The 27,684-nt window shown below is 38.8% G+C and overlaps 1 protein-coding gene across 1 annotated transcript in view; it reads left to right on the top strand.

Moving 5' to 3' along the window:
* Nucleotides 1–27,684, top strand: part of TCERG1L (transcription elongation regulator 1 like) — a 147,999-nt gene that overhangs the window by 40,312 nt on the left and 80,003 nt on the right. The window contains exons 3-6 of the mRNA XM_085299795.1: nt 159–391; nt 886–1,032; nt 1,895–2,075; nt 17,209–17,406. Coding sequence (XP_085155921.1) covers nt 159–391; nt 886–1,032; nt 1,895–2,075; nt 17,209–17,406 — 759 coding nt within the window. The remainder of the gene's footprint in view (nt 1–158; nt 392–885; nt 1,033–1,894; nt 2,076–17,208; nt 17,407–27,684) is intronic.

Here is a 27,684-nt window from a genome sequence, read left to right as displayed (position 1 = left end):
GGCTTCGCGCCCCGCGGGTCCGGCCGCAGCCGTGTGCGTCTGGTGTCCGGGGAGCTGGGGGTATTTCTGATTTGGTTTTTTTGGGGGGGATTTTGTGGTTTGGGGGAGTTTTTTAGCTTTGGGGTTTTTTCGATTTTTTTTTCTTTCTGCATTAAAAGAGAGAGATTCCGGGCCGCGGGAGCCGCAGCGCTGCACGTCGTGGGCGCTGTGCCGCGGGGTGGCCGAGCCGAGCGGCGAGCTGCCCGGCTCGGCGGTTCGCCCCGCTCAGCGCGCCGAGGGGAAGCGGGGCGAGTTCTGCCTCCTCTTCTACCTTCCCTTTTTTAACAAGGAACAGTCGGGACYTCAGGCGCGGCGGTGTCGCCGGCACCTGCGCTTGGGGAGAAAACAGCTGGTTTGGGGTGTAAGGGGAGCGTAAGACCGACTGTTTTCACGTGCGAGACCGCCCAAGCAAGCTGCGAAAATACTGCTGCTGTGCGAGCCCGCTGCCAAAATAATTTGAGAKAAAATACATTTCCCGGTTTTATTCTGCTTCTCCTTTGCCTCTTGAGGCGTATTTTGAGAACGCTTTCCCCTGCTGTTTTTCTGCCTTGCGTGTGAGATTTTGTCTGAGCAGGGAGAAACCAGGCTGCACTAATGAGTATTAACTGTTAACCAAGTGCCCTTTAACTACTAGACTATTAGTTTATAGATTTCTAAAGCRGTTTGTAATGTCAGTCCCAGGCGTTACGTGTCGCTCACCACCTAATGCCTAACAAAACAAAATAACGTTTGCTGAGTCGGAATTTTGCATGCTTATCTTTTATGTAATGAAGAATTCATGAGAAATACTGCTTTATTCAGTGTAAAATAACTTTGTCACTGTTCCTTCCCTCCCCCCCCCTTAAGTGGATATTTGGAGCTCATTCTCCGATCATAGGATTTTCACCATCCTCTAGCGTGGAATTTGTKCCTATTTTTCCACCTGTGTATACATCTACTGTTCCACCTCATGCTGGAAAAAGTTGGATAGACAAAAGGCTACCTAATTGCAAAGTAAGTCTGATATCGGTGTTTGGAGGTATTTTTAAGGCTAATGTATGTTCTAAGGGCTGAAAAGTATTACAGCTTTTGTAAATTGTGAAGGCATGCAAAAGGTCAGTAGTCTGTCAAGCAAAATCCTATTAAGAGGGAATGCTGTAAGGAAGGATTAGTAAAGAAAGCTGTTTCAGTAGTTATAAATCTTCAATTTTCTGAAGTTCTGAAAAGACTGAAGTACCTTTAATATTTATATTAAGTAAAATTACAACCACAGTGTGATTTTTTTTTTTGAGAGCTTTGTTTTTTCCTTCTGTTCTCAACACATTATTATTTTTGCATACAGTGGGTGAAATTCTGGCACCGCTGACATCACTGGGAGTTTTTGCCAGTTTCATGGGGGCCAGAATTCCGCTTTCACCTGCTCGGGTTGTAACTTTGCCTGAGGGTATGCACATGTGTATGCGCATGTGTAAATGTAACTGAATAATTAAAATTAGCTTTTGTTATTTTATCCTTCCCCCTTCCCCATCCCCCTGTCTCTCCAATTTAGAAGATGACTGAACTTGCCATATTGCAGCTAGCCTCGTTCTAGAGTAGCTATGTCTGAGACACAGTTGGCACAATCTATTATTTTCTTTTTGCAGTGCTCTATAAGCTGATTAGTCATGTTAAAAGCCCATTGATTTAGATCTGATCAGCTAACCACTGCCTGCAAACGCTTATGGAGCGTAAATCAATCTATTTTTGTGAGTTTGTCCCTGAATTGAGATACTATTCATATCATAATACTGAGTCAAAGATACAAAACTCAGAGAAATAAAAATGTGAATAAATTATCTTCATCCTTAATATTATTGTATTTACTTGTTTTGGGCAGATATATTTGAATAATGCATTTGCTCTGGATTCAGCATGGATACATCCTGAGGAATCAAGAATCTTCCAGGGAAATGAGAAACCTCTGTTAATGACAAATCAAGTAGCTATGGCTATAGCTAGGCCAGCAACTGCCTCAAGGCCTCTCCCCACGGTGGTGTTGGCACCTCAGCTTATACCAGGTCAGTAATAAATAAATAAATATCTCTTAAGCTATTCTTACCAACTCCCAGAGATGAGTAAGTCATTATCTAAAGAAGGAGTTTTGTTCCATTCATATGAAAATATTTTGCTGGAACCTTGATTGTGAAAAGCTTTTCATCCTCTAAATTATTTTTAAAGAAGGAAAAGAACATATAATAATAGAATGCTGTAACAGRTTCTCTAGTAACCAGCTGTCCTCTTCCAAAATGAAGGGGCAAAACACCTGCAGGACATTTGGTATATTTTCAAACAGAAAAAAATGCTGTTGTAGTTCATTTGTATTACCCTTCAGTTGCTAATTCTAAGAATTCAATGTGGTCTGTGTAGACAGCTATTAGTAGAGAAGAGTAATTGATCCATCAACTCATTAAAACTCAGTTATGCAAGACAATATTCATGAAATAAATTTCATTAATCTGTATAATTCAAGTATGTTACAGCTGTTAGCAGGAAAATGTTTTCAGTCTTACTGCTAAGCTTTACCCTTGAACAGAAAGTTTACTGCTGTAAAGATGGATCTGTCTATTTTTGTATTACTGTATTAATTTGGAATACCAGTTGTCTCATAGAAAAGGTTAAGAAGTAAAATGCCACTGATATTTAAACTGCCACCATATATTCTCAAATTCAAAATTGGACTATTCTTCGTGGCTTACTGACATGGTTTCTACGTTTCTTAGATCAAAAGTAATGTTCATTCAGTTGATAGCAAAGCCACTGTTATCTTGGTCATCTTATGAAATATTATTTTCTTTAGAAACTGTATAGCACCCAGAATTTTCTTATATTTTTCCAATAATGCAGAGATTTAGTAAGAGCATGCTAGAAGAGATCTTTTTACTGTTTGCGTTGATTTGCCACAATGATTAACAGTGAACATTATTCAGTATTGAAACATGCTGAACAACTCCAATCCATCCTGTATTTTAATGTCTTTAACAATAATTTAGAGGAAGCGGCATCTATTCTTGCCAGGATTATTTGATACTCAACTGTAGTGCTTGTTGGCTTTCTATTATGACTGATAGCGAGCATAAATAATAATGCCATGGGTTAAAAAACAAAAAACAAGAAACTTTCCCCAAAACATCATATTAATGCCTTCTTACCTGGATGTTATAAGGAATATTTGAGCTGTGTTCCCATATAGGACACATTGTTCAAAATGTGTTTTTAATGACGTATGCCATGGTGGGGCAAATGTTTAACATCCCTGAGTGAATGCTGTGTTTATAAACAGGTTGGGAGTCTGGTAATGTTAAATTGCTTAAGTATGCTTATGGTGACTTGTAGGTGCCATTTCTGATAGGTGCCATTTCTGATAGTGTATGAAGAGGGCTCTATTCTGAACTGTCGACTCAGGCAATATTCACAGTGAACCCATATAAAGAAAGTGTTTGGCAGTGGATGAGGAATTATTTGTTGTGAGTCTTCCAAGCCCAATTCCAAGTTTGTTATCATTAAGTCGCAGAAAAAAACTAAGTTGTTTCAAAGTGTTTTTTATTTATGTTTTTTTGTTCTTGGATCTGTAACTCAGTCTGTTCTGACTAAAGAGATCTTTGGATGGATCAAGCTGGTGTAGATCCATTTTCTTTTCTTAGTCTCTTGCTGTGAAAGGTTTGTGGTAGAATTATCCTGAACATGCTTTTTTCTGCTACTACAAAGACTGTCTGCTGCTAATTCTGTCTGACCTAACTCTACTTACCTGTCAGACTGAACCTACTGTGCAACCCAGTCACTCTTGTTTCTTTTGTCTTTCCTCAGCCTCTGCCTTTTCMCTTCTTTTCCATGCTCTTGATCATTTTCCCTCTGCTCTGTAATTCTATTCCATAGTGTGCTTAGTCACTCAGCACTGCAACATACCATCTTCACCTGAGTCCTCAGGTGCACATGTTCATGTTATATCTGACTCTTTGATCTCTGAGATTAAATGCTTTGTATTCTCAGACAGCACTTGGTCATTGCAAATTTTATAATGACAATGAATTTCTGTGGGCATACCATTTCTTTGTGGATTTATAGAGAAAAGGAAAACTCTACTATTTCTTAAGATAATGCATTGATTTTAGGGTTCATCCTGAGTGCAGCTTTTCCAGCTTCTTGATACAGCTCTATTATAGCTACTGAAGTCGCATAAAATAAACTTCTAGATCTGATCTAGAATATCCTTTCAATGGCTCAGGCCTTATATGAGAGACCTGTATTACTGAAGTAACAAAATRTCTTTTGGGAGATAGCTGCTGTTATGTTCTTGCTCTGTGTGTTCTTGCTCTGTCCTGCTGCTGGAGATTGGCCCAGCTGGAGGAAATGGAGGAAATCAATCGATGTCCCACATGGTCTGCAAACTCTAGACCTTATGAAGACAAGCATGTGAATTTATGATGTTGCTGCAAGAATGCAAAGTTGTAATATCTGTGTCCTTGAACATAATCAGGATCTATTTCCAGACATACTTAAAGTTTTGGAGAAGTGTTATGGTAGTCCTTGAACTATTTCCCGTGTAATCTTTACACTTAATATGAAGATTAATGAAAATACTGAGGGCAAATAACATAGATGGTTTAAATTGAAAAGTCTATAAGCTTTTTGCAGACTATGTGAGTACATTAATTTTGAAARCATCAGATACAGGAAGGTTTACCTTCCACAGTTATCAGTAATGATATAATTATTTTCTCAATTTGTCAGCAATGTTAGAGAGATAAAGGAATGAAATATTGGAGTTTGTTGAATGGCAATGCACATAATTTAACAGCTGGATGGCAGTGCACACAATTTAACAGCTGGAAGTATCACCTACTGGAAGGTGTTATTTTCTGTAAGAAAAGGAAGCTACTATTATTCCCTAACACATTACAAAACATAAAATTATATTCTTATGATTTTGTGTATCTAAAGMAAATAATAACATTTTAGTTTCTTGCCTAGAAATAGTAGCTTGTTTTATTTTTACTAGTTGCTGTATTTTTTTTGAGGAAGGCGGTGTCTGGATATTTGTGCAAAAGAAAGGACTAAGATTTTTTTCTACTGTGTTGTACATCTGCCACGTGGCGTGAAGCATGGTTGGTTTGGTTATGAGTCAGATATGCCTATGTTTCCTATGATATCCCTCTCTTCCCCCACTGAAGAAGAGAGGCAGGCTGAAGCCTGACTGGAAGCTGGGAAGTGGCTAGCTGTCCTAGCCAGGTAATTTTTTCAGAGCTAGCTCTTGTTTAGCACTGAATTGGTAGGGTTTCMGGATGGAGCTTCCTTTGGTGGAGGCACCCAGAGGTGTGACTTAACACTGGGGAAAGGGTTGTAAGAAGGCTGTGTTGCCTTCCTTTCCATTTGTGTTTAGCACTTCCCAGTATGGTTGGTGGCCTGCTGAAATTGTGTTACTGGAGCATCTGATCTGAAGGGCTGCTTAGTTGTCCCATTCAAATGAAAGCTTTAGCCCTCTGATCCTCAGTGTTTAGTGCTTTTATGATTCTCAATACTGTTAAAACTGTTAAATRTATCGAGATACTTGCTTACTGTTTGGAATTTCTGGTTTTCAAGAGCATTGCCCRCAGTGATTCCTTTTAAAGCAAGTTTTCTTATTAGCATGCTCAAGAAGATATTCCAAGGAAATCTTGGAGAACAAGCATTTCATCTAGTCCTGTAAAGGAGGGATGAAGAGATATAAATAGAAAAGTGTTGTCATCTTTTTCTTTACAAAGAGAACTCTACAAACCATCRGTTACAGGACTGGTGGTTAGAATCAGCATGAGCAAATACCAAAGCAGGTTGCAGTAGCAACTTACAGTASAAGAGCTGGTGCATTGAGGGTGAGGTAAAAGATCCTGGTTGGTGTCAGAAGCAACTCAGTGCTTTTGTTGCTTTCAGATRTTAGTTTTTAGCCTATAGCCCTTGAATTCCAGCCATGACTTYGTTTTGCTGAAGGGTGACTGTGAAATGGTGATAAAAGTTGCACAGATTCCCCCTCTCCCTGCCCTGTTTCATTTCTATTATTTATTTATTTTTTTTTCCCTGGCAAGAACAAGGGTGAGAGCTTCTGCATTTTTKGGGGAAAATATGGATAATTAGGAATTTGGAAGAGAGTCTCAGGTTGGGAAATAATGCGATCAAGGCGAAAGGAGAGAGGAGCCATTCCTTACCCAGCAAAGGGATGACTGAAATTGAATTTAGACAGTTGAAATGGTACTTTGCACTGCTTTAGTGGCCCAGGGAAAGCACTGCTCTGGCATGACAGCATCTTTGGGTGCTCTATTCTCTCTTTATGTGGACAAAAYGTAACATGACTCAAGAATTATGGAAAGAGCCTGCTTCCTCTGAAAGGTTCAGAGTAAAAGAGCTTTGCAGAATTCACAGCCGTTTATTAAACCGAAAGATATCTGACAAATACAGGGCTGCCGGCTGCCCATGTGTTCTGGTGCTGGTAAAGCAGCGTATCTTGACCTGTCATAGGAGACAGGAAGAAGAGAAACAAAAGAATCATTCAARCAAGGGTTACAGCATGTATTAGGAAACTAACTATGCAAGTTTAAGTGCTCTCGGACATCTTTGGTGGGTATAGAACAGTGCTTTTATTTCTAGATATTGGGGAATATCATGGGTAATCTTTATATAAGAAGCTGTTCATCCTTGATAACTTTGTTATCTTTCATTGGAAGTTACACGTTGTACATTTAAGAATTTTTGTAGTCTTAGAACAGATACAGTTGTTCGATCAGCTGCTTGCTTARTATTCTGTGATTGCTTTCAGTGTGTTGTGTTTTGAGTAGATCTATACACAGACTCAGGAATCCTGCAGGGAGATCCTGAGGCCTGTCTAACCATAGCCGGCTGTTCACTGCCAAAGTGCTAGGGCACAGACCCAAAGATTGTTTCTAATGCATTCCCTACAGCTTACTGAATGCRTGTCCTCAAGAGTTTCTAAGAGCAGATGTCATGGGCAGCCCAGCTRTCTGGAGACCTACATACCCCTGAAAATGCAATGTTTATGATGCAGGAGTTTGTTGGGTAAATGAAGCTTTGAATACTGCCTTCTACAGTTCCTACTCAGAGCTAAGTGAAATTTTAACACTTGAAAATTTATTTTCACTTCGAACTGTTTGATATTCCTCAAATTTAACTTTTTTTTAAAAAAAACAAAAAAACAAAAAAACAAACACGTTTCAACATAAAGCAGATTTCCTTACTGATCTTACAAGTATTGTACTGGTTCTGGTGCTGCAGGCTGCTTCAGTAGCTGTGTAGAAGAGTGCATTAGGCAAATACATTGCATTCTTGGACATCTCCTTCAGGGAGCCCTGTCAGTCAGAGCAGTAAATGCTGTTGGGAGATACTGAAGAGGTGAAAGCTTTTTAGTGGTTTTAGTCTTTCACAAAAATGATCTAGGTATTTACTTTTTTTTCATTATTACGTGGGGCAAGCTAACCTGGATGAAGACTTTAGTGTTGACTTCCTTGAAGGAAAATAGAGTATTAAATAAAACCTGTTTTCTTGGAGTGACCTTTCAGTAGAAGATATTTTTTTGCTAAGTCAAAATTTTATCTCCTTTAAATTTTAGCACTGTCTCTTTGCTCAAAAAGCAGGTTTTTTGCTTTCATCCACTGATACTGAAATTGGAAATATAAGAATTAATGAATTCATATTTTTTTTAACAAATTGGTTTGGTATTACCGATGCTATATAGATTAAAARTACTTGATGCTTCCTATTACTATTGTTTTTTTTCTTATAATCCTATTAACTTTTACTGAGTCAATGTTTTCTATGGCAAGTATCTGTATTAGAATGTATATACATATACATGTATATGTAGACATAAAACTTTCTAGATAACTTTATCTTAAATTTCACACACTTCCAAATACAAATCTATCAAGAAACGTGGTTGCTTTGTGTGTTAAATTTTGGTCACCTTCTCTTTGAAAGTCTTAAGATTTTTAGCAGATTTGGAATAGAGAAGTTTGGAGATCTTTTTGTCAGGTGTCCTGTCAAATTGTTSCCAAACTGGGCTAAGTCTGAGGCTTTTGAAAAATTCCAGTATGCATGTACTTGGTGAGATTTTAGGGACTATGTTGCTGAAGGACTGTGCCCATATATTCTAGATGGGAATTTTCCTCACCTGTAGCTCAGGGTTGTAGCTTGCCAGGAGTCTTGTACAAGCCATAAAGCTGGGAAATATTTCTCTTGTAGCTTTTTCAGTGCCTCCTTGTTGGCAAAGATGGAGAAGAAACTGGCTGTTTGGAGCAGGCTCAGAACAGGCGGACATGGATGGGGAACAGTGTCCCTTCAGGTTCATGGGTCCGCTCCGAGGCTGAGGAGTGGAGCGATAGGAAGGCAGGTGGCCTTTGCGCCTGGAAGAGGAGGTCTGTGTTGAGGCAGAAGTGGCTGTRGGACATGAAGAGCCAAATTATAAGAGCTAGCATTAATTAGGCTAGGAAACTGGAAAATCTAAAGGTCTGAGACTAAGAGTTGGCATATGGTAGGGGTTTGCAAGAAATGGTAATCTACTTTTATTGTTAAATTTGGTCCTGAAAGATGGGACTCCCTCACTGCCTTTGCCACATGTAATACTCTGCTTGTTTCTTAACTTATTTATAAATTCTTGATTTTTCCAGAGAGCTGAGAAACAGAAAAGTTGCAGGCTTTATGTTTGGAGCACATGACCATTTGTAATGCCAAGTATACTTAAAAAGTCAGGGTTTGGGCCTCTCAAATTGRATGCCTTAAATTTGTGGATTCTTCTGTGTTTAATGTGTGTGTGCTACAGCTTTCCACRTGTAAAACAAAAACAGTAATGCAGGAGCTTGAATATTCTGCAGATGTCATGGAAACCCRTCTTTGTTCGTGGACCACGCAGGCATTGCAGAGATGAATGCTAAATGAAGTCTCTGGGGATGCTTGACTTTGGAACTTTAATTGCARCCTTTATGAAGTTTTTGTTTTGATTAATAAATTTGTGCCCAATCTACCTGAATTGAGTATAAATTTCAGTCTCCAGTTATGATTGTTTTTCACTTAAATTTACGTAAGTAAAACTACATGCAGTACCTCTACTGAAAGGCCGGTAGTTCTGACTCTTTTTTTATAATATTGCCTTACTCTGCTCCCAAGACACCATTATAAAGAAATTCATATATTTGAGTGATTTGTAGAGACTTTTTTTATTTGATGAGAGCAAGATTCTTTTATTTATTGTGTATGGGCAGAAAAGTAAGCTGTTAGGGATTACTGGCAGATGTGTAATAAAACGAATTTGCATATATAAAAACRAATGTGCTTTTTTTCTTTAGGCTTCAGAAGATTAGAAGTATCAATATGTTTTCCCTTGCATTGAGAAATATACACTATTTAAGTCAACCCATTGCTTCATTTTATTTATTGATAAATACTGCTTCACTGTTGTTTACCACCTAGAATTTCAAAGCATGTGCATTTTAGGTCACAAGCCCATCAGATTTTCAGTAATCTGAATTCTGCAAGTAAAAATACTAGTGCCGTAAATTTATGTGCTATAGATCTTCCAAATATTCATGCAAGTTCCTTGCAACAGGCATCTGCAGTTCCTATTGAAACCACAAATGGTATCAAGTGCGTGTGGTAGTTTTATAGGAACACTGCAAGCAGACAGTTGATTTGAGTGCAAATTCCGGGTGGCTAATGGACACTACGAGAGAAAAAGCAAAGAAACCAAGATGCAGTCACATCGCATGGGTGGGTACTTGCCCTAAGGAGGGGGCACATTGGTACGTTTATAGATAGCTATTCAATGAATTTTAAACTGTGTAAGAAATGACAGGAGGGAATTAACTAAGAAGCAACTGTGTCCCCATCTTGTTAACATATAATTCAAATCTTCAACTCAAAATTTCAAGAATGCTTTTTACTGATAAAGGAAGTAATTGTTTTGTAKTCATTCATTGTATTCATGCAGTCCTAAAACCATCCAGTGTTAGACAAGATTTCCAGAATTTCTAGAATTAGTGATAAACTGGATTTAGTACTCTGTAGAATATTATATAAAGGTAGGTCCAATTTAAATAACACTTTTCATCACTTTTTTCGGGTGAGATTTTTGGTTGGAGCAAGTACTCTAGTCAGTTGTCTTCAGTGAAGTCCAACAGGCATCCAGCTGTGCAGAGTAACTGACACTCGGCCTGTTAAACAGATGTGGATCATAGAATCTGTAGAAACAAATTTGAGAAATGATTAAAAGGTTTCATTGTTTCTGAAAATTACACCGTATTTTATTGATAGTTTGTGTGTAGCCTTCTTAGAGCTACATTTATTCCTGTGGAAATAGTGATAACTATTACACAGCTGGAGTGAAATCTTAGACCATCAGAATCCAACATACTGGTCCTATTGACGTCGCTGTACTAAAAAATCATCTTTAAAATCATAGAGAGCTAAGTAGAGCAAGCAAGGAGGATATCTGTTTGATCATAATGATATGTAACAAATAGCCTTTTAATCTGAGCTGTAAATAGAAGAATAATAAAGGTAGTTTTATCTCCAAGTGCTATCCATTTGGGGGGAGTTATCTTAAAAAAAAAAAACAAACAAACAAAAAAAAAAACACTGTTTTCAACTTTAGAAGCTAAAAAGCTCATATCCTAATAATCACAAAATTTCTACAGATGTGAGGCTCGCCTCCAACTCATTACATTTGGAGGGGAAAAAACTTTTATTTAAAGCCTCTTTTCCATTTGGCGCTTGCCTCTGATCAACCTATGCGAGAAGAGGTTTGTTGAAAAAGTTGGAAAATTCATCCTTYGGTGCACACAGGATGTGAGCCCCGACCTGTCTGCTTGGAGGGGGGTGTCGGCACTGCCCCTTTGCAGCCCTGGGAGGGGGGAGCTGCCTTTCGGCTCTGCCTTCGTGGCTTGCTGCTGCACCGTCCCTGCGCTCCGGCACGGCGCTGCCCGTGCAGCGGGGAGACCGGCGGCGAGCGCCAGGGAGCACCTGGCCTCTCCGAGCGTTCTCGGGAAAGATTTGGTGCCGGCAGAAGGTTTTATGTGCTGGTACCTGCTGGGACTGTTTTTTCCAATGCACACCTTGCTAAGTGTTGAGAAACCTTAATCTAAGCAGCAATTGCTAGAAAGCTTCCTGAAATCAGTATATTTAGATGCATCTGTGTAAAGAGTAAATATCTATATTAAWTATTAGAACGATACAGATGTCATTAAACTTAAAATTTTTATAACAATATAATTTAATCCTGTCTGTCATTTTTGTATAGAACTGTTCTTTTTTTAATCAACTGTACAAACGATCCAGCATGTAGGGTTTTCAGAAATACCACATTTTTAGCTGGTGGTTGAAATAATTTTGTGAAGATGTTCTTAGCTCACGCAGGGCAGCAGTTAGCAGGGAGCTGGGCTCCCTTGCAGAGGCTCTGGCCGGACGCCCCGCAGTCAGTGGGGAGCCCTGCATCATCTGCAGGCGAGGAAACGCTCGTCTTCCTGAGAAGGCCTGGATGTTTTGTCCCGTTCTTTTTCTTTTCATCTTGCYTTATAATAAATGTTTTGCTTAGCTGGGAAAGACTATTTCTCTTGTAATGCTACTGTTAGTCAAAAAAAAAACAAAAAAAAAAAGTGGTTGAAAGCAACATTAACCTGTCAGATGCTGGTATAAGTTATCATAGCAGCAAGGTTGTARATATTCTATTCTAAATATTCCATTCTATGTAAATATTTTATTCTGCTTTTTATGGCTTGTCATCAAGGAAGGAGGATCAATCAGCAACAGTCATTTTAGCCTATTTTAACTTTATTCKCCTTTTTTCCACATCAAAAGGCAGTTGGTATCAATTCTAATACTGATAACAGTTTAATAATTTTAATGAAGAACTGTCATCTAAAAGACTTTAGCATTCTTTTCCCTAAAATGCTGTAGATGAAGGAAAAAAGGAATAAGGGATAATAAGCAATACATACAGCAAATGCAGACCAGCTGTCTGTGAGGRCTTTAACTAATGGCTTGGCTTGAGCCTCGCAAGAAACAAGGATGCAGAAAATGAGGATGTTAGCAATAATTTGTTTTATGAATTAAAAAAAGAAACTTGTATGTTACTTCAATGAGAAAGAAATATGAACACCATTTTCTCATGTATGAGATTTAAGACCTCCATGTTACTAACTTTTGTAAACATTGTGGTCAAAGTATTTGACTGAATTATACCAACTTAACTGAATTGGTATCTAATTTTGTACAACTTCTGTAGTGTATGTATTTCTGTGTAAGGGCTTCAAACGTGTAGTATTTTGAATGTACACAGAAGATATTAGAGATCCCTCTGGACATTGCACGGTCCTTAGTATGTTTTTTTCCTATTAGTATTAAGTGCTGGTGCATTTCTCCCAAAGTAAACTATAATAGACAGTGTATATAATGGGGGAGCTTTTGAAAAGCTCTTCAACATACTTTGGGAAGCTTTAGTGTGTAGGGAGTGTTGTGTCCTTCCATATATTTAGCATGTGTTTACCTTGGTAGAAGCAGATCAGTACACTGAAGTGGGAACCATTTGTGTTACAATTGTGGCTTCTGGCTATTGCAAGTGAAAAAGAAAAAGCAGCAAAGTCAGTGCCTTGCCGTGGTGCTTTTGTCCTCGCCAGGAGGAGGACACCTCCCAGTGCAAAGGAGCTCTCCGGCGCCTTTGTTGGGCGCTCACAATAGATAATGTGCTGAAAGTATAAGCAAAACCCAACATTTCGTTTGATCTTTAAAAGAAGTTGCAAGGAACATACACTGGTGTGTGTTAATTCTTCCTTCCTCCAAGACAGCCAAGAAATTCAAAAGGTCTCTAACTTGCTTGACTTTTTTTGCTCTTTTAATTTTTTATGTGGCTCTTTTGGGAAAGATATTCCTATCTTTTTGAGGAGGATGTTTTCCTGTAGTCAAACTGAAGAAAAAGACAGAATGACTGTAATTATCAAGTGCAATTTTAAATATAGTATTTTATCTGTACACTAAATTTTCACAATATGGATTTTTTTCCTTGAAGAGAAGAGTTCAAATTAATCATTTTGGATAAAAATAGATCTTCAAGTTTTACAAGTGTTGGTACACTTTTATTTTGTTAAATAAGGTAATTTTTGTTCTTTTGCCTTTCTCTCAAGGGGGAAAATGTAGGAACCCATTTTCAATAAGTTAGACAACATTAATAGCCAAAAGTCAGCTTTTGGTGTGTTCTACATAGGTGCAGAAATCTTACTTGAATTTAAGAAGGGCTCCCAAGGGCAGTATGTCATGCCGTGTGACTTCCTGTGTGTCATACAGCACCTGTCCGTCTACCATCGGGTTGGTGTACCGACACATGTAAAGCTCTCCGGAAAGAGGGAGCAATGGAAGAGCTGGAGGCTCTTGCCTTTCTTCTGAAGAACATGTGCAGGGTGGGCTGCAGCTGCTGAAAACAAAGCTCTTCTGGCCACCATGTGCTGGCGAGATACAGTAGCGTGGCCCGAACTGTTTGATCCCACTACAGGAATTGTACCTGGGAGCTCAAGGTACAGTATGTAGCCTGCAGGCACAAGCCTGCCAGGTGAAAATAGGTCTTCCAGGTCAAAAGCAGGGAATAAGGTACAACTCACAATGTTACGTAGATGACGCTATGTTAGAGTGAAGGAGAAGGGACCGCAGAAACAGCTGCTTTTCTACCTCTGTGCATATAGGCACTTTTCTGTAAGGATGTTTCAGGGTAAATATTTGAGATCCCGTCATCCATTGTGATGGGTTTGCTGCGTTGTTTCATTATCCTTGTTTACTTCATTTCATCATCTTAATTATCTCTGAATAAGCTCTTCATTGCTTCTTCAGCTGCTCTTCATTCTTCAATTGCCTCACATAAAAATGTGTTGACCACCTCAAATATTTTCCCCTAATCTGTTTGCTTGTGAGGAGCAAGTCTGGAAGTCTGGGGAAGGGTGTTAAAATGGGGGTTTTAATTTAAGCAGCCAGTTTTTACCTGTGACGTGGCATATCTAGACAGAAGCAGATTTAGAGAAACAGCCATTGCTAGGGACCAGTGTTAGCAGTTTTTCCCACCTCGACTATATAGTGGTGATAGTATTTTCCTACTATTTCCAAGGTATTTGACCATTGAAATTTGGGTAAGTGGGTCATCAACAATTCTAGCAAACCCTTTCAAAAAGCATTTGGAAATGCTTATAGCCTTGCAATATTAGATTTGTTTCTGGGAGAACGTTTTCTCTCCAGCTAAGCTGAATACAGGAGAGAATCCCTTACTATAGAAGAGCCATGTTCTGTGCCACTTCTGGTAGGAGTTCCTTTGGCAAATCATATCTGATTTTATGTTAGAGCTTGATAAATTGATGAGATGAATTCTTCAGTTGGCTGCAAAGCAAAGGACTGGGCTTGGTGACCCCAAAATATCCTCCCAGCTATATGTTCCCAAGTATTAACAATTAAAGGCATCGTCTTTTCTTCATGGAATTATTTAGCAAGAGGGGGAAAGAGAGTGAACTTCATCAAAGGCAGGGAAATCACCAAAACTTCTCTTTCAGCTGATTGATGAAACTTTAATAAGGAAATTGATGAAACTTTAATAAGGAACCCCTGCTAACTCCTCCTGCTTGAGTAGTGTTACTCATGTGTGCTCATAGAAGACTTGGGCTATCTGTGCATCTAAGGCTTGTATTATTGTGCTGCTTTCCCTGACTCTTGGGGGAATTGCGTTTTCTCTCCCAAAATGAAAGAATCAAATGAGCAGTAAACAACCTTTCTGCTTATGAATCACCCATGSAAGCTGGTAGGAAAGTCACTTTTCCATACAGCGTTAGTTTTTGTAAGCATTTTGGAACACATTTTGTTGGTTTTCACAAGTGCAGACAACTCCTGGAATTAGAAATGGGTGCCGTCTTTTGGAGGCTAGGTGTTTATTTTAACCTGATGATCTGTATTATTCCTCACGTGAATAAACAAAATTGTACTAAACATTTGGATTAGCTAGATGCTTTTTAAAAAAATATTTCCATTGTTGCTCTGATAGGATAATCTATTTTTTGTCTATCCATGACTGAAGGCTCAAAGCTGTAGTAGTATTTGTTAGCGGGGAGTTTTTATGGCCTGTGTGTCTGTTGTATTAGTATGTAGGCAGGTGTTCTAAAGGAGTTATGTTTGGAATCAACAAATACAGTGGAAATAATGTAAGTTTTTTTCTGTGATCCTGACTGAAAATATCTGACTTCTGTTTTGGTAATGCAGAGAGCTTATTTTGTTGGCAAATAATTRTTTATTAGCTATAACCAAAGCAGATTCCTTTCCAAAAACCATGGACCTGCTTTTTTTTTTTTTTTTCCACCCCCAGTAGTAATTGAGAGCGGTAACAGCAGTTGTCTGAATCCAGAGGAGAATCTGAMAGCCCGAATTCAACCTCTGGAAGCCTCTTCCGTGCGCGGGGAGCTGCGCGCCTTGGGGTGCGATGCGCAGCAGCACGCGCGCTCGGGGCACCGCTCCCTGCGTAAACCGTAGCAGCAGCGTTGCAGTCCGGCTGCGTCGCCGGGCTCCGTGCCCGGCAGCCGGGCATCCCTGACGCCCATAACGGGCTGCTTCGGCGCCGGCTCGCGCGCCCGGGATGCAGAAAATCCCGAGGCTCTTCTCTCCCAAGCCTCGAGGATCCCAGCTGGGGGCTGATGCACTTGCCACGGGGAGRGGTCTTGGGTGAAGCCCTGGAAGGTATCCCTGTGGGCTGTCCGGGGCTTGCTGGGGGGGTTAGCAGTCGCTTTGCCAGCCCCCGTGAGCTAGTGGCCTCCCTGGCTCCTCCTGCCCTCTGCTCCTCAGCAGGGCCTGCGAGACGTGCCCTGGGCATCCCCTTGCTGGAGAAATCCCGCTGCAGCCCGTTCACTGCTGCTGGAGATACTCTGTACCACGGCGCAGTTACCTACCGGTGTCTTGAGCTGGCCTTAAACGTCCCTTTGCTGGCTATTTAAAAAAAAAAAAAAAAAAAGGCGAGAGAAAGAAAGAAAAGAAAAAAAATATATGCACAGATACTCTTTGGGAAAAGAAATTCCATAAACTTATGAAATGCCTAAAGTGATGACTGTGATCAAACAGTGATTTTTGTAGAGCTACCAGTTGGCTGTTCTTGCCTGAAGGATTTCCGTATGCACTGAAAACATTTGCTAAATGACATAATAAGCTAATGATTGCTTAATTTTTGAATACATAGCTCAGTGTAAAGAGAGGGTAACAGCTGGTGTTTGTCAAATTAGGTTTTCTTCTTAAGATTTTTGCTACTTATTTTTTTTGTTTATTTAACATACTTAGCCCTGATTGAGCTCTGAAGGTCTTCCCCTAAGTTTGTTACCCTTAAAGGTGAATGTTACATAGTGAAAAGTGTGCTCAAGCCTGGATTTGCTAGACTTCTTACCAGTTTTCATTTAAAATAATTAGAAGTTTCCTGCATTGAATGTTTTCAAGAGGAAGGTTGCCCATACATACAACTTCTAAAGCTCTGGTATTTGCATGCTTATTATTACAGGAAAGCAGTCCAATGTGTAACATTAACATTAGACAGTTAATATAACAAAAAAGTCAGATTTGAAATCAGACAACTTGTATTTAGGAAGAAACAAAATAAGGTTGTTCATATAGGATTAGGAAGCCATGGAACTGAAAATACCAATATATTCAAATATTTGGGTTTTTAACATAGATTTTTCATTTCAGTGTGGTAACTCCACACAGTTTATATAGGACTTGTATAGTATTTTTGTTTGCTTTGTCCCCCTAGGTTACAATGGGATATTCAAATATGTGAGTGTTTTAATCTCTAAAGATGCACTAACTACAAACTGGGATTTTTAGGGTAAGATTTATGAAAGGGGTGAGGCTCTGGGGGATGAGCTACTGACGGGAACAATTACACTGAATCAGTGGCTCAGCAATAGAGATTGGACAATGGCTTTTGAGTTCTTTGAAAATGTTTTTAAAAACTAGTGTCTCAATAAGGTAGACATGCAGACAGTGGAGGCCRTGTGAAAAATATTGAATGCTTTCCTTTCTTCTTGTTTTGAAATTCAGAATGCTGAAAAATACTACATAAATCCATTTGTTTCCGATTAAAGTTAATTATATATATTGTATTTCTTTCTTCTATAGGTGGTTGCCAGAATAGCCTTAAACCAGTTGGTGGTAGTCAAACCATTGCGTTAGCTGCTGCAGCAGCAGCAGCCACCACCGCCGTGATGTCAGTAGATTCTGAAACACCTCAGGGACCTTCATCTATGAGTGTCCAGCCATGCCATGTGCTGACCTTGTCACCAATCAGAATTCCAGTTTTGACTTCACCTTTTCCWGGTAAGACCTATTCCTGGTGGCTTTTATCAAATTTGGAGCAAGGAGAGCCTCCGGAGCATGGCTGYTGTTCTCAGTATTCTTTGTTAAACCCTTGCTGGATATGGATTACATTACTGTGTTCGGGACTTAGAGGTGTCCTCTGAAATTGTCTTAAAAATGGGTTCAAAACCCAGATTATTCCATATAAACTTTCAATTTTTATTAACATGTATGCATAGTATAGGAACTGAGTTACATCCTGTATGATCCTACTGACTTTTGTGGTCAGTAAGATGACATGATCAATGGCATTTAGTCTTTGCAGAAGACTCGATCTGYAATATTGGCAGTTGAAAGGTATCTGCTATACATGCAATAATAATTGATTAAGAATCAGCTAGATTGTTTGGTGAGCTTATAAGATATACTGGAGAAGTTGGCCACGGTGCTTTATGATAAGTTTAGATTGTTTCTTACATGAAAAAATGCTGTTTTTAGCAAGATATCATGTATCAGCATTCTGAATATGACACCTGAGGAGGTACTACTACATCCCTAACTTGTTATAACAAATCTGACTGATGCAAAGTCATAGGGCTATTTTTGAAACAGTTTGTATCTTGACTGTATTTTAGAAATATTATATACCAATTATGTTAAAGGTTTCAACATGGGTGCATTTTCCATCATCTTTTGGTATTTGAAGTGTAACGTAGCAAAATAGAGTGAGATAGAAATTTGTGGAAAGTATACAGTTATGGTTTTAGGTGTTCAAATGAAATTTTCATGTGAAAAATTATCTTGGTAATTACTGTTCCTGTTGAGCAATCATCAGAATCATTCAGGTAAATGACTTCCAGGAAAGTACGGTTAGAAGAAGTTGTTACCTATATTGACTCTGTGAAACTTCTCAGGTATTTGAAGAAGGTGGAGCAAACTGACTCATACAAATGAAAGTATAAGTCTTTCAGATGTTGTCAAGAGATGAGTGTGCCTAAATAAAGGTACAAAGCACAGTTAAGTGCTGTTATGGGACAAGCTGTTGGTGAGACTTCCCACAGGGTTCTCGTTTGATCCACAGAAACTGTTCTGCATCYCTTTAAGTAAGCACCTGTAAGGAGACTCCGGAAGGGAAAAGTCATTCTTTATCTGTACTGAAAAAGAATTACATGCCAGATATATTCTTCCAGACAAGAGCTTCCTTGAATTCAAATACTCAGGCATTCTAGGAAGAAGCAGGCACAAGGCTTTAGATTTACGACTGCAATAGCAAGCTCTGTGTGAATTGTGTTAGACATGATAGAATATTATAATATCAGGAAGCTATACCATTTAGATAACTGGCTCAGCTTTACAATGATAAACATGTCAGGCCGTGATAATTGTTGCTTTCCTTTCAAATGAGTGTATGATAGGCTATCAGATATCATGTTTGGAGTGTCTGGGCAATCATCCTAGTGTCAATCATTCACAGTAAACTGCACAGTTCTGGGTCTTGTTTCTCCAACAGAATATATATTAGCTTTTTAAAAACAGAAGGCTTGAAAATTCCCAATACATGTAAAATAAACTTGAGATTCACCTAAACATTTTTCTCTATTAATCGTCAAGTTGCTGTGGTGAGGGCTATGTACTATGCGAAGATTTCTATAAAGCATTTTTCATGAGTTTCTTTTTATTGTGCTAGTAGCAAAGAGGATTTTAAGGTGTTCATTTTAGATTACCTTTGTCAATATGAGGTTAATGAAAAGCTTCCTGAACATCCTATTAAGTTCAGTGCATTATGGAGCAGACGAGGAAGCAGAATTGTTCATACAACCTTGGAATAGGCATGGCTTTTAAGCTGTGCTGGCATTAAGTTCRCAGAAATACAAGTATAGCTACCTGATAAAAGGCATGAGGATTTTCATAAACGCTAGTGAATGAACCAGAATTTTGATAGACGTGAATGGAAAGAGCTCTTGAATTAAACTGAGAACATAGCAGTTAAATTCTTTGCAGAAACATTTTAAAAAAAAACATTTAGTCGGTACATACTGCTGCTGCTGCAATATGACTTCCTATGATTTTTTTCTGTTGAAATACACAGTAGACAAGATGTTGAAGTTGGATTTAACTTAAAAATGGTCAGTGGTCAAAGGCAGCTCTCTGCTGTCAAAAACAAAATTATATTTCTATATTGCAGTATAAGTTAAGGGTTGGGAAAGCATCAAGGAAAAGTAATCTAATGCACAGATAATCCCAAGTGTGAATATATTTTATTACTCTGTCTGCCTTTGAGTTAAAAACATCAGTGTGTTGACATTTATTAAAGATGACTTATTGTTCTCAAAAAAAATAAATCTTTGAAAGAACATAATCTGTGGACCCTGGGGGTGGTTGCATTTTTCTTGTTTCATATATGATTTATAAAGTAACRTGATAATTAATGAACTTCTCGTGTTCTCCTTGTCTCAAGTTTATGTAAGGCAATGTTCACATAGTGTAAATCAACTTAGGAAACAGAAGAGTGGATTATTTCGGTCTTAAATCTACTTGCATATTGTTATCTATAAGACTAAACATTTGTGTGCTTATTTATGAACTGTTAATTGATTATACTGGAGGTGGCTATTACCACCTTGTGTAATACTATTTCTAACTGCAGTGTGGGTGGACTTTGTTTTATCAATAATCTTATAATTGAATATTTGTTCTGAAAGAGGCTTTTTAAAATGACTACTTATGCACCCTTACAGCTATGTTACTTTTTGGCAACTTAACTTAGTAAATTAGTAAGAATTAGTAAATTAGGAAAAAAAAGGAGGAGTGTTAGTGATGTATGCCAGCAGTAATTCGCAAATAGAATTTCCAGTATCTTACAGATTTCCTGTATCATAGATTTAATTTCTGGAATCTGAATTTCTTTGAATCTGGGTCTTTGTGCCCCTTCCCCCTCCCCTTTTTTTATAGCCAAAAATGAGATTGGAAGGTGGGAGTGAATCACCAATTCCTGTGGGAAGGGAAGTTTAAGTATTCAGAATGCTATGATAATTTTTACAAGTTCATTTTAGTATAATTCATTTTATGTTTTATAAAAGAAAATCAGAAATAGAGATATCAGGATATTTGAATTTAAAACTTTTTGCAGCCTTTTTCTGTACAGGGTCCTGTAAAAAGATCCCTCTTGMGCTTACGTGCATTTTCTCCCCCAGTAAAAAGCAGATGATAATACGCTAATCCTGTTCAAGGGAGAAGGAGTAAAGCAAGTTTGCTGTGAGTGTAAGGGCTCTGTGATATGAAAAACTTTTGTAGTAATTTTTGGCATTATGTATTAGTTTGGCCCTGTGCTGATCTTACAGACTTTTAATGGTGGAAATAGATTTGTGGAAAAGAAGAAAAATAAAATATTTGACTTCCGGGCGTTAGGGGATAGAGCCATGTGCAGAGCGTTGTCCTGGTTTGGACAAGCTTTTCTTGCTGCTCAGTGGCYGAGTGTCACCTGGGCAAGGACAGAGGTACGGTGGCATGAGAAGCCCCCATGGTGAGGTGGGTCTGCGTGGAGCTTTGGGGTGGTGCAGTGCTTGAAATACAACTTAAACGCAKTGCAAGCAGATCTGTGGGTCAGAGGGTTTTTTGTTTTTTTGTTTTTTCTTTCAGAGAATTACATATAGATCTGTATAAATTAAAGAGACTGTGGGTAAGGGGGAGGCATGTGTATGCATGCTGGCAATTGGCACTCAGCAGAAGTCATAGAAGTACCTGCTCAGCAGGTGCCTCTCTGCTAAGATCCAAAATTCAGACAGAAAACACCTTAGGCTGAGAAAACAAGCGTCAGCGAGCACTGTGGCATAGCTCCCAAATGAGCAAGGATAACCGAGCCAAAAATGTGGTGATGTTTAATCATTTGTGCTCACCTGCTCCACAGAAATGTGAACTCGCCGTACACGTCTCCACCCAGTAACAGATGTTACCAGAGTCAAAAATCCCTGTGGTCAGTAAGATTTTTAATGTGGCTGTTGCTTTTTCTTCTTACCTTAGGACTTCAACTTCCTTTAGCCCAAGAGCCCGCTGTAGCGTGCAGTTACTCTTAGCATAGCACATCAATTTTCAGCTAGTAATGTTGCTGGACTTGAGATTTAAAATGCTATTAAGTCCTTTAAAATTCAGAAACCCAATTTAATTTTAGTATTGCCTGGGCWGATGAATAATCCCATACTGCTAATCCTTGTGATGACTCTGTATGGGTTGAAATTGAATACCACTACAATTCTAATTTGTATTTGTGTTTGTTTACTATTCACATGACTGAAAGCAATTGTTTCCAACCTATAAAAACTAGTTTGGGCCATCATCATGATTTTAGTCTGTGTAAATGCATAGTATAATTAGAATAAGTTTGAGGAACACTRTTCTCCCACTTTCACCACAGATGCATACAAAGGACAAATTTGTCTTAAAAATAGGGGGCGCAGTCATTTTATGCATGGCTTTGCTATTTCTGTGTTGTTTTTAAAGAAATAAATATTCTTAGAAAATAAGACATTCAAGAGCTCCGCAGAGATGAACACAAATCTGATGGCTTCAGCTGAGTTGCTGCTGACATCTCTTTGAGAGAAAAGARTCAGAAGTATACTGGAAACAAAAAATAAATGAGCACGCTGGTAAGTCTTTTTTTCCCATAGCATTACCTGCATTTTAAAAAAATCCTGAATTATATGAATGTACATGGAGAACATGTACGTTGGAGTACTTGTCCAACTTGCAAAATTGTTTTCTTAATCATCTAATATACCCCAATCCTCCACTCCTTCAAAAAACAAACAAACAAACAAAAACAAACAAAAAAAGCACYCTTCACTGTTCAGCTTTCTGGCATGTGAAAAGGCCTCCAAAACCACTGATGTCCTGTCTCCGTCCTATAAAATTTTGGGGGATTTTGCTAGTGACTATGTGGCTATAGGGCCATAATTAAAATTGGTAAGTGGGTGTTTGCTGAGACTGGAAAATCTTGTAAYCTTTGTATATATTGTCACAGAAAGATAAGGCTTACTGCCGACCAGGTCGTACAGTCTGAAAGGGAAATGGTTCTGGGAAACAGCTAGGTTCCAGGATATCATAGGAAAAGATGTAAAAGCGAGTGTACACTGAGAAGCCTGGCTGGAACTCCGCTAGCAAATTACRTTAGTTCAGCTACCTGTGCCCCGAGGAGCGATGCAAGGGAGGGAGGTAGTCCCCAGGCTTCTTKTTCTGCCACCTGGAAAAAAGCATTTTTGTCCTAGGCTCTTGCTTTGTGGACTGTTCTTGCTTATTAATTCACTTCTCATTTGTTCTTCCTTTTTTTTAAAAAAAAAAAAAATGAAGTGAAATACTTGTGAAAATAACAGAATTTTGTTCTGGAGAATGGATAGATTAATTTCTGTAATAATGTGATTTATGAAGTTTTTCAAGATGCACATGTGTCCCTCAGACTTGATTTCCAAATTTTTTTCCACTTCTAAGAACTGTTGATCTCAAACGGTTCAAGACAAGGCATGTGACAATCAGTTTTGTAACATAGTTGTTAAATATTTGTACAGTTGTCAAACATATTATTCTGCTTACTGCCTTTCAGAATGTAGGATTCTATCTAGAAATTCATTTTAGCATTTTTCTAACAAAAGCTGAGTGTAACTATTGTGCTTCTTTGATGCCATTTTTGTTAATGAAAGTACTTTTTTCCCTGAAACTTTTAAACAAAGGTAAACATTTCAAATTTCCTTCATTGACGGGGTCTTTGATATGCTTATTTTCTTTTACTGAAATTTCACTGTGTTTAACATGGTGCCTCTTATCATTCCTGTACAATGAATTCTGTTTGTAATGCACTGAAATGCTGAGTGGAGTTGGCAACCCCCTCAGAACATCTAATAACTTGATTAGTGAGCACAGTTCACTATATAATCAAGCTTGAAAAAAGAATGAGCTATGTGGTGTCTTCCATACGTTACAGAGAGCAAAGCACCTGATTCAGCCAGCTTCTAATGATGAATATCCTGAATATTATGATTAGGCCTTCTTCTGAAAGTGGTTAAAACAGTAATTATTAGTGACTCCAGCAACAATAAAATTATATCTTTGGTACCACTTTTGGTTTCCTTTAAAAGCTATTAAGCTTACAGCTTCTTCTGGAAAAATGGAATTCCAGCAGAAAGTCATCACAGCCAACATCCAGGGTAAGGTTTTGAGTAGTGTGTTATGGTCAGCCAACATTCACTCTTGCAGAGAAGGACATTCAAGATGCTCGTATATAATCCTAAAAYGTTTAAGTTATTGCTTCTGTAATTATCTTTTGACAACTTCCAGAAGGTAACATGTAATTAGTTGTTTTACTTTACATTTTATTGATGATGGCTTGAGATAAGCCTCTCACACCAAGCTGGAGGTGTAATACCAATGCTTTTGGCTAAACAAATRTTTAAAATATTGATATTTGAGCTATTCATAAGCCATTCCCATTAACATTCATGCATATGTAATGTAGTTATGTGAGCACTATGACTGTTTCTTCACTGTGCCTCAATGGTTAGTGTCTGGTGAAAAAAGTTACCCAAATTTCAATAGTAGGAGATATTAGAAAAATTAATTACTTGGATAGTGGGGCAGAGTGCATGCTCAGCAAGTTTGCAGACAAGACAAAACTGSGAGGAGTGCCTGGTACAGCAGATGGGTGTGCTGCTGTTCAGGGGGRCCTCRACAGGCTGGAGAGGTGGGCAGACAGCAACCTCATGAAGYTCAACGAAGGCGAGTGCAAAGTCCTACCCCTGGGAAGGAATCGCCCCAGCCACCGGGGCAGGCTGGGGATTGGCCACCTGGAGAGCAGCTTGGCAGAGAAGGACCCAGCGGTCCTGGTGGATGGTGGACACCAAAGTGAACATGAGGCAGCGGTGCACCCTCCTGGCAAAGGCAGCCAGTGGCCTCCTGGGCTGCATTAGGCAGAGAGTTGCCAGCAGGTCGGGAGAGGTGATCCTGCCTCTCTGCTCAGCACTGGTGAAGCCACACCTGGYGTGCTGGGTCCAGTGCTGGGCTCCCCAGTATGAGASACAGATTGACTGAAGCAGGGAAGGGCTGCAGAGCTGATAAAGGGACTGGGGCATCTCTCACATAAAGAGAAGCTGAGAGAGCCATGACTGTTCTGCCTGGAGAAGAGAAGGCTCAGGAGGAATCATACTGATGTGTATAAATACTTCTTTACTGTTGCCGAGTGAGTTGAGGAGTCTCCATCCTTGGAGAGATTCAAAACTCAACTAGACGCAGTCCTGGGCAACTATTCTGTGCTTCTGCTGTGTTCTGTAGTACTGTATTTTTTTCTTAATTTTTTTATTGTTTTTATTAAAAAAAAAAAAAGACTGTAAGTCCACCCTATGTCCCTGAGAAGCCCGCTGAGTCAATCTATAGCACCAGTTTGAGAAATGGCAGCATAATCAACAACTTTTGCATCCTTATCCTGGTGTTGGACATTTTGTTCAATGATCCCTTTGCTCTTCCTTTCCTAGAGAACATTGTAATTGTTTGCAAGCAGCAGGGTATGCTGTAAGCAACACTTTGGAAAAAAAATTATTTTTCTTTCAATAACTCTAAGCTTCATCTGTCATGAAAGTTTACACTAATGCTTGAATTCCTGAACTTTATCCCAGCTCTCCCCTTTCAGTGGAACTGAACAGGGGTTGGCGTTCCCTGACACAGCCTCCTAGAAGATTTTATCTGCAGAGCTAAAAGGTAGGTAGGGACGTACAAGTTTGTTCAAGGAAGTGCTTACCGTGGGTGGGTGCATTTGCTAGAGTAAAATTCAAGGAGCCTCAGACRGAGTCTTTCAGAAACATAAGTTAGAGAGAAATACCCAAGCACAGTATTCCTACAGTTGCTGTAGAGCATAGGGAAAACTTTATTCACATCGATGAGGTAAAACGGAGACAGTTCCAGAAATTCTGTTGGAGCTCGGGTTTACTTTATCTCTTTTTTTTCCTATTTTCGTTCATTGGTTCATCTGCTTATGCATGTGCCTAGCAACACATTCCTTTACAGAAATATTTTAATATTTAGTCTTGCTATTAGTGCAGTTTTTGTACCAGATTTAATATAAAGACAAACTAGGAGCTTTTAGAGATAAAGCTAGTTAGAGTGACATGTACTGCAGCTTCAATTTGATTTACTCTGCTTTTAAAGAGAAAACTTAATTTTCCAGTACCATCAAGCCAAATCTTTGAGGAGGACTRTGTCTTAAAAAAACAAGACAAAAACTTGCAGTAAGCTTCTGGAATTTACGGTTATGTGGTATAATTAGGGTACAGGGTGTCTMACAGTCTCTAATACCACTCTTAGGGCTACTGTACCAATATAACAGAAGTTGCAATTTATCTTTTTTTAAAGAGTTGTGGTATTTATTTTCATACTTTCACATACAATTTCCTAATTACTSAAGTGAAAAAAGGTAAAATATGAGACTGCGGTTACGGACTCTGTAAATTAGCAGTGAGTACAAATATTAAAAAAGGCACCATCTGCCATATAAACCATTTGCCACCTGTTCTTTTGCTTTCAAAATTATTTAATGGTTTAAATTTAATGTTTTAGCCTGCCACAGAACAGCTGGGAAGTGACTAAGTATTTTTCCTATCAGGAACTTAACAGCCAAGCAATGCTGTATGTTAGAAACAGCTCTTAATGCCAGAATTTTTCTGCATGGTCTTTCATGTGTCTGTCAGCTTGCTTCATGAGGAAATTCTGCTGATGTGAAACACATTCTTATAACAACAATTACTCAATTATTTTTATGGTATTTTCTGGAAAAGTTTCTCTTCCAYAATAAACAGGAGTGACGGGCAATTCACAGCGGTCAYGTATCTATCATTGGGGGGAAATTAATGTGCTGGAGGGGCTACTAACGTGCAACCCTTGAATGCAGCACGCTTTTCTAAAGCCAGAGTTGCTCAGTCCAACCTGCCACATGAGTTTTCAAGTATAATGTGAGATAAAGTTTTCCGTAAGAGCAGCCCCTTTCTGGGTTGTAGTTGAAGAGTAAGCTTAGTCAGCTCTAGCCCCTTGAGCTCATCTGGAGATGAGGGCTGGGAGTTGTGTCACTTAGCGGGACGCAACTTGTGTGGTTGGATGTGCCGAGGAAGCTCCTTGGCTCAGGCCAGCTGATGCCATTTTTGACTGTCGTGGGCTCCTTGTGTCACTACCAAGTGCGTTGGTGCATTGGTTCAGCCTCTGCTGGAACTAGGAGCACTGCTGTTTGTTCTTTTTTTAAAAAAATTATTCTTAGATTAAATATATAAATATATATAAGAAGAGCTGTAAATACTTGGAGACCTTCTTTTACAGTTTTGGGCATTTGAGGGTTTCTTTATGCTCTGCTGACCAAGGTATTCTGCAGGGCTTTATAGTTGTCTGGTTTTCTTTGCCTCCGACAGGCACTCGAATCAGTAAGACAATTCACTCATCAGTAATTTTCCTTGTGTGTTTGTTATTTAAGAGAGACTAGCCAGTCCATGTACTGGAAATCACAGATTTTAGATGGGCAAGAAATAATGTTTATGAAAAATAAAATGAACATTTCCCAAATATTCAAAATGGAAACATGATACTCATCTATCCAGGAAGCTGGATTTTTTCCTGTGTGTGTCCTATGTGTCTAGCAGTTTAAAAAGCTTCACTTTGAATACTGAGTAGTTTTAACAAGCTTGTTGTAAATGATCTGCCCAGCTTTAATGCTGTGTAATGAAGCAAGCAAATGAATGTTTATAGTTATTAAAGTGATAACTTCCTACTCAAGCTAATATTCAACATAAAATTATTTTTCAGTTTTATATCTGTGTTGGCCCATGCGGGGAAAGGCATGCACATACAGCGGTTTTCTGAGCTAAAATAATGTCAGAGATTTCATTTAAATGAATATCAGTTTTCTGCTACTGTGGGACAGTAAATCTGTGCTGAAAACTGCAAGCACTCAGCTTCCCAACTAAGATTCTCTAAAATTGGGTAATTTTTCCTAAGATGATTCTCAGATGTCGTATGAGAATTCAGCCGTTTGTTTTCTGTCATTGCTAGAAAACTCGGTGGCATTCATAATGAGAAAGTGTTGCAAAGGTAAACAGACTACATAAGAAAAAGGGATACAGAATAATATCAGACAAATTTCTAATACTGAAATTTCTTCAACATCCTTTGCCATTGAAAAATGAAGTCTGTCATGGAACACGATGCAAATATATGGATGGACAGATCTCAATTGGCTTTATGGATCTCGATTCAGCTAGTCTGTGCAAATAGATTATGACT

The sequence above is a fragment of the Rhea americana genome, unplaced genomic scaffold (assembly GCF_003343005.1).
Source record: "Rhea americana isolate MKP2758 unplaced genomic scaffold, rheAme1 scaffold_154, whole genome shotgun sequence".
NCBI classification, from domain to species: Eukaryota; Metazoa; Chordata; class Aves; order Rheiformes; family Rheidae; genus Rhea; species Rhea americana.
This window is presented reverse-complemented; position numbering and strand designations above follow the sequence as displayed.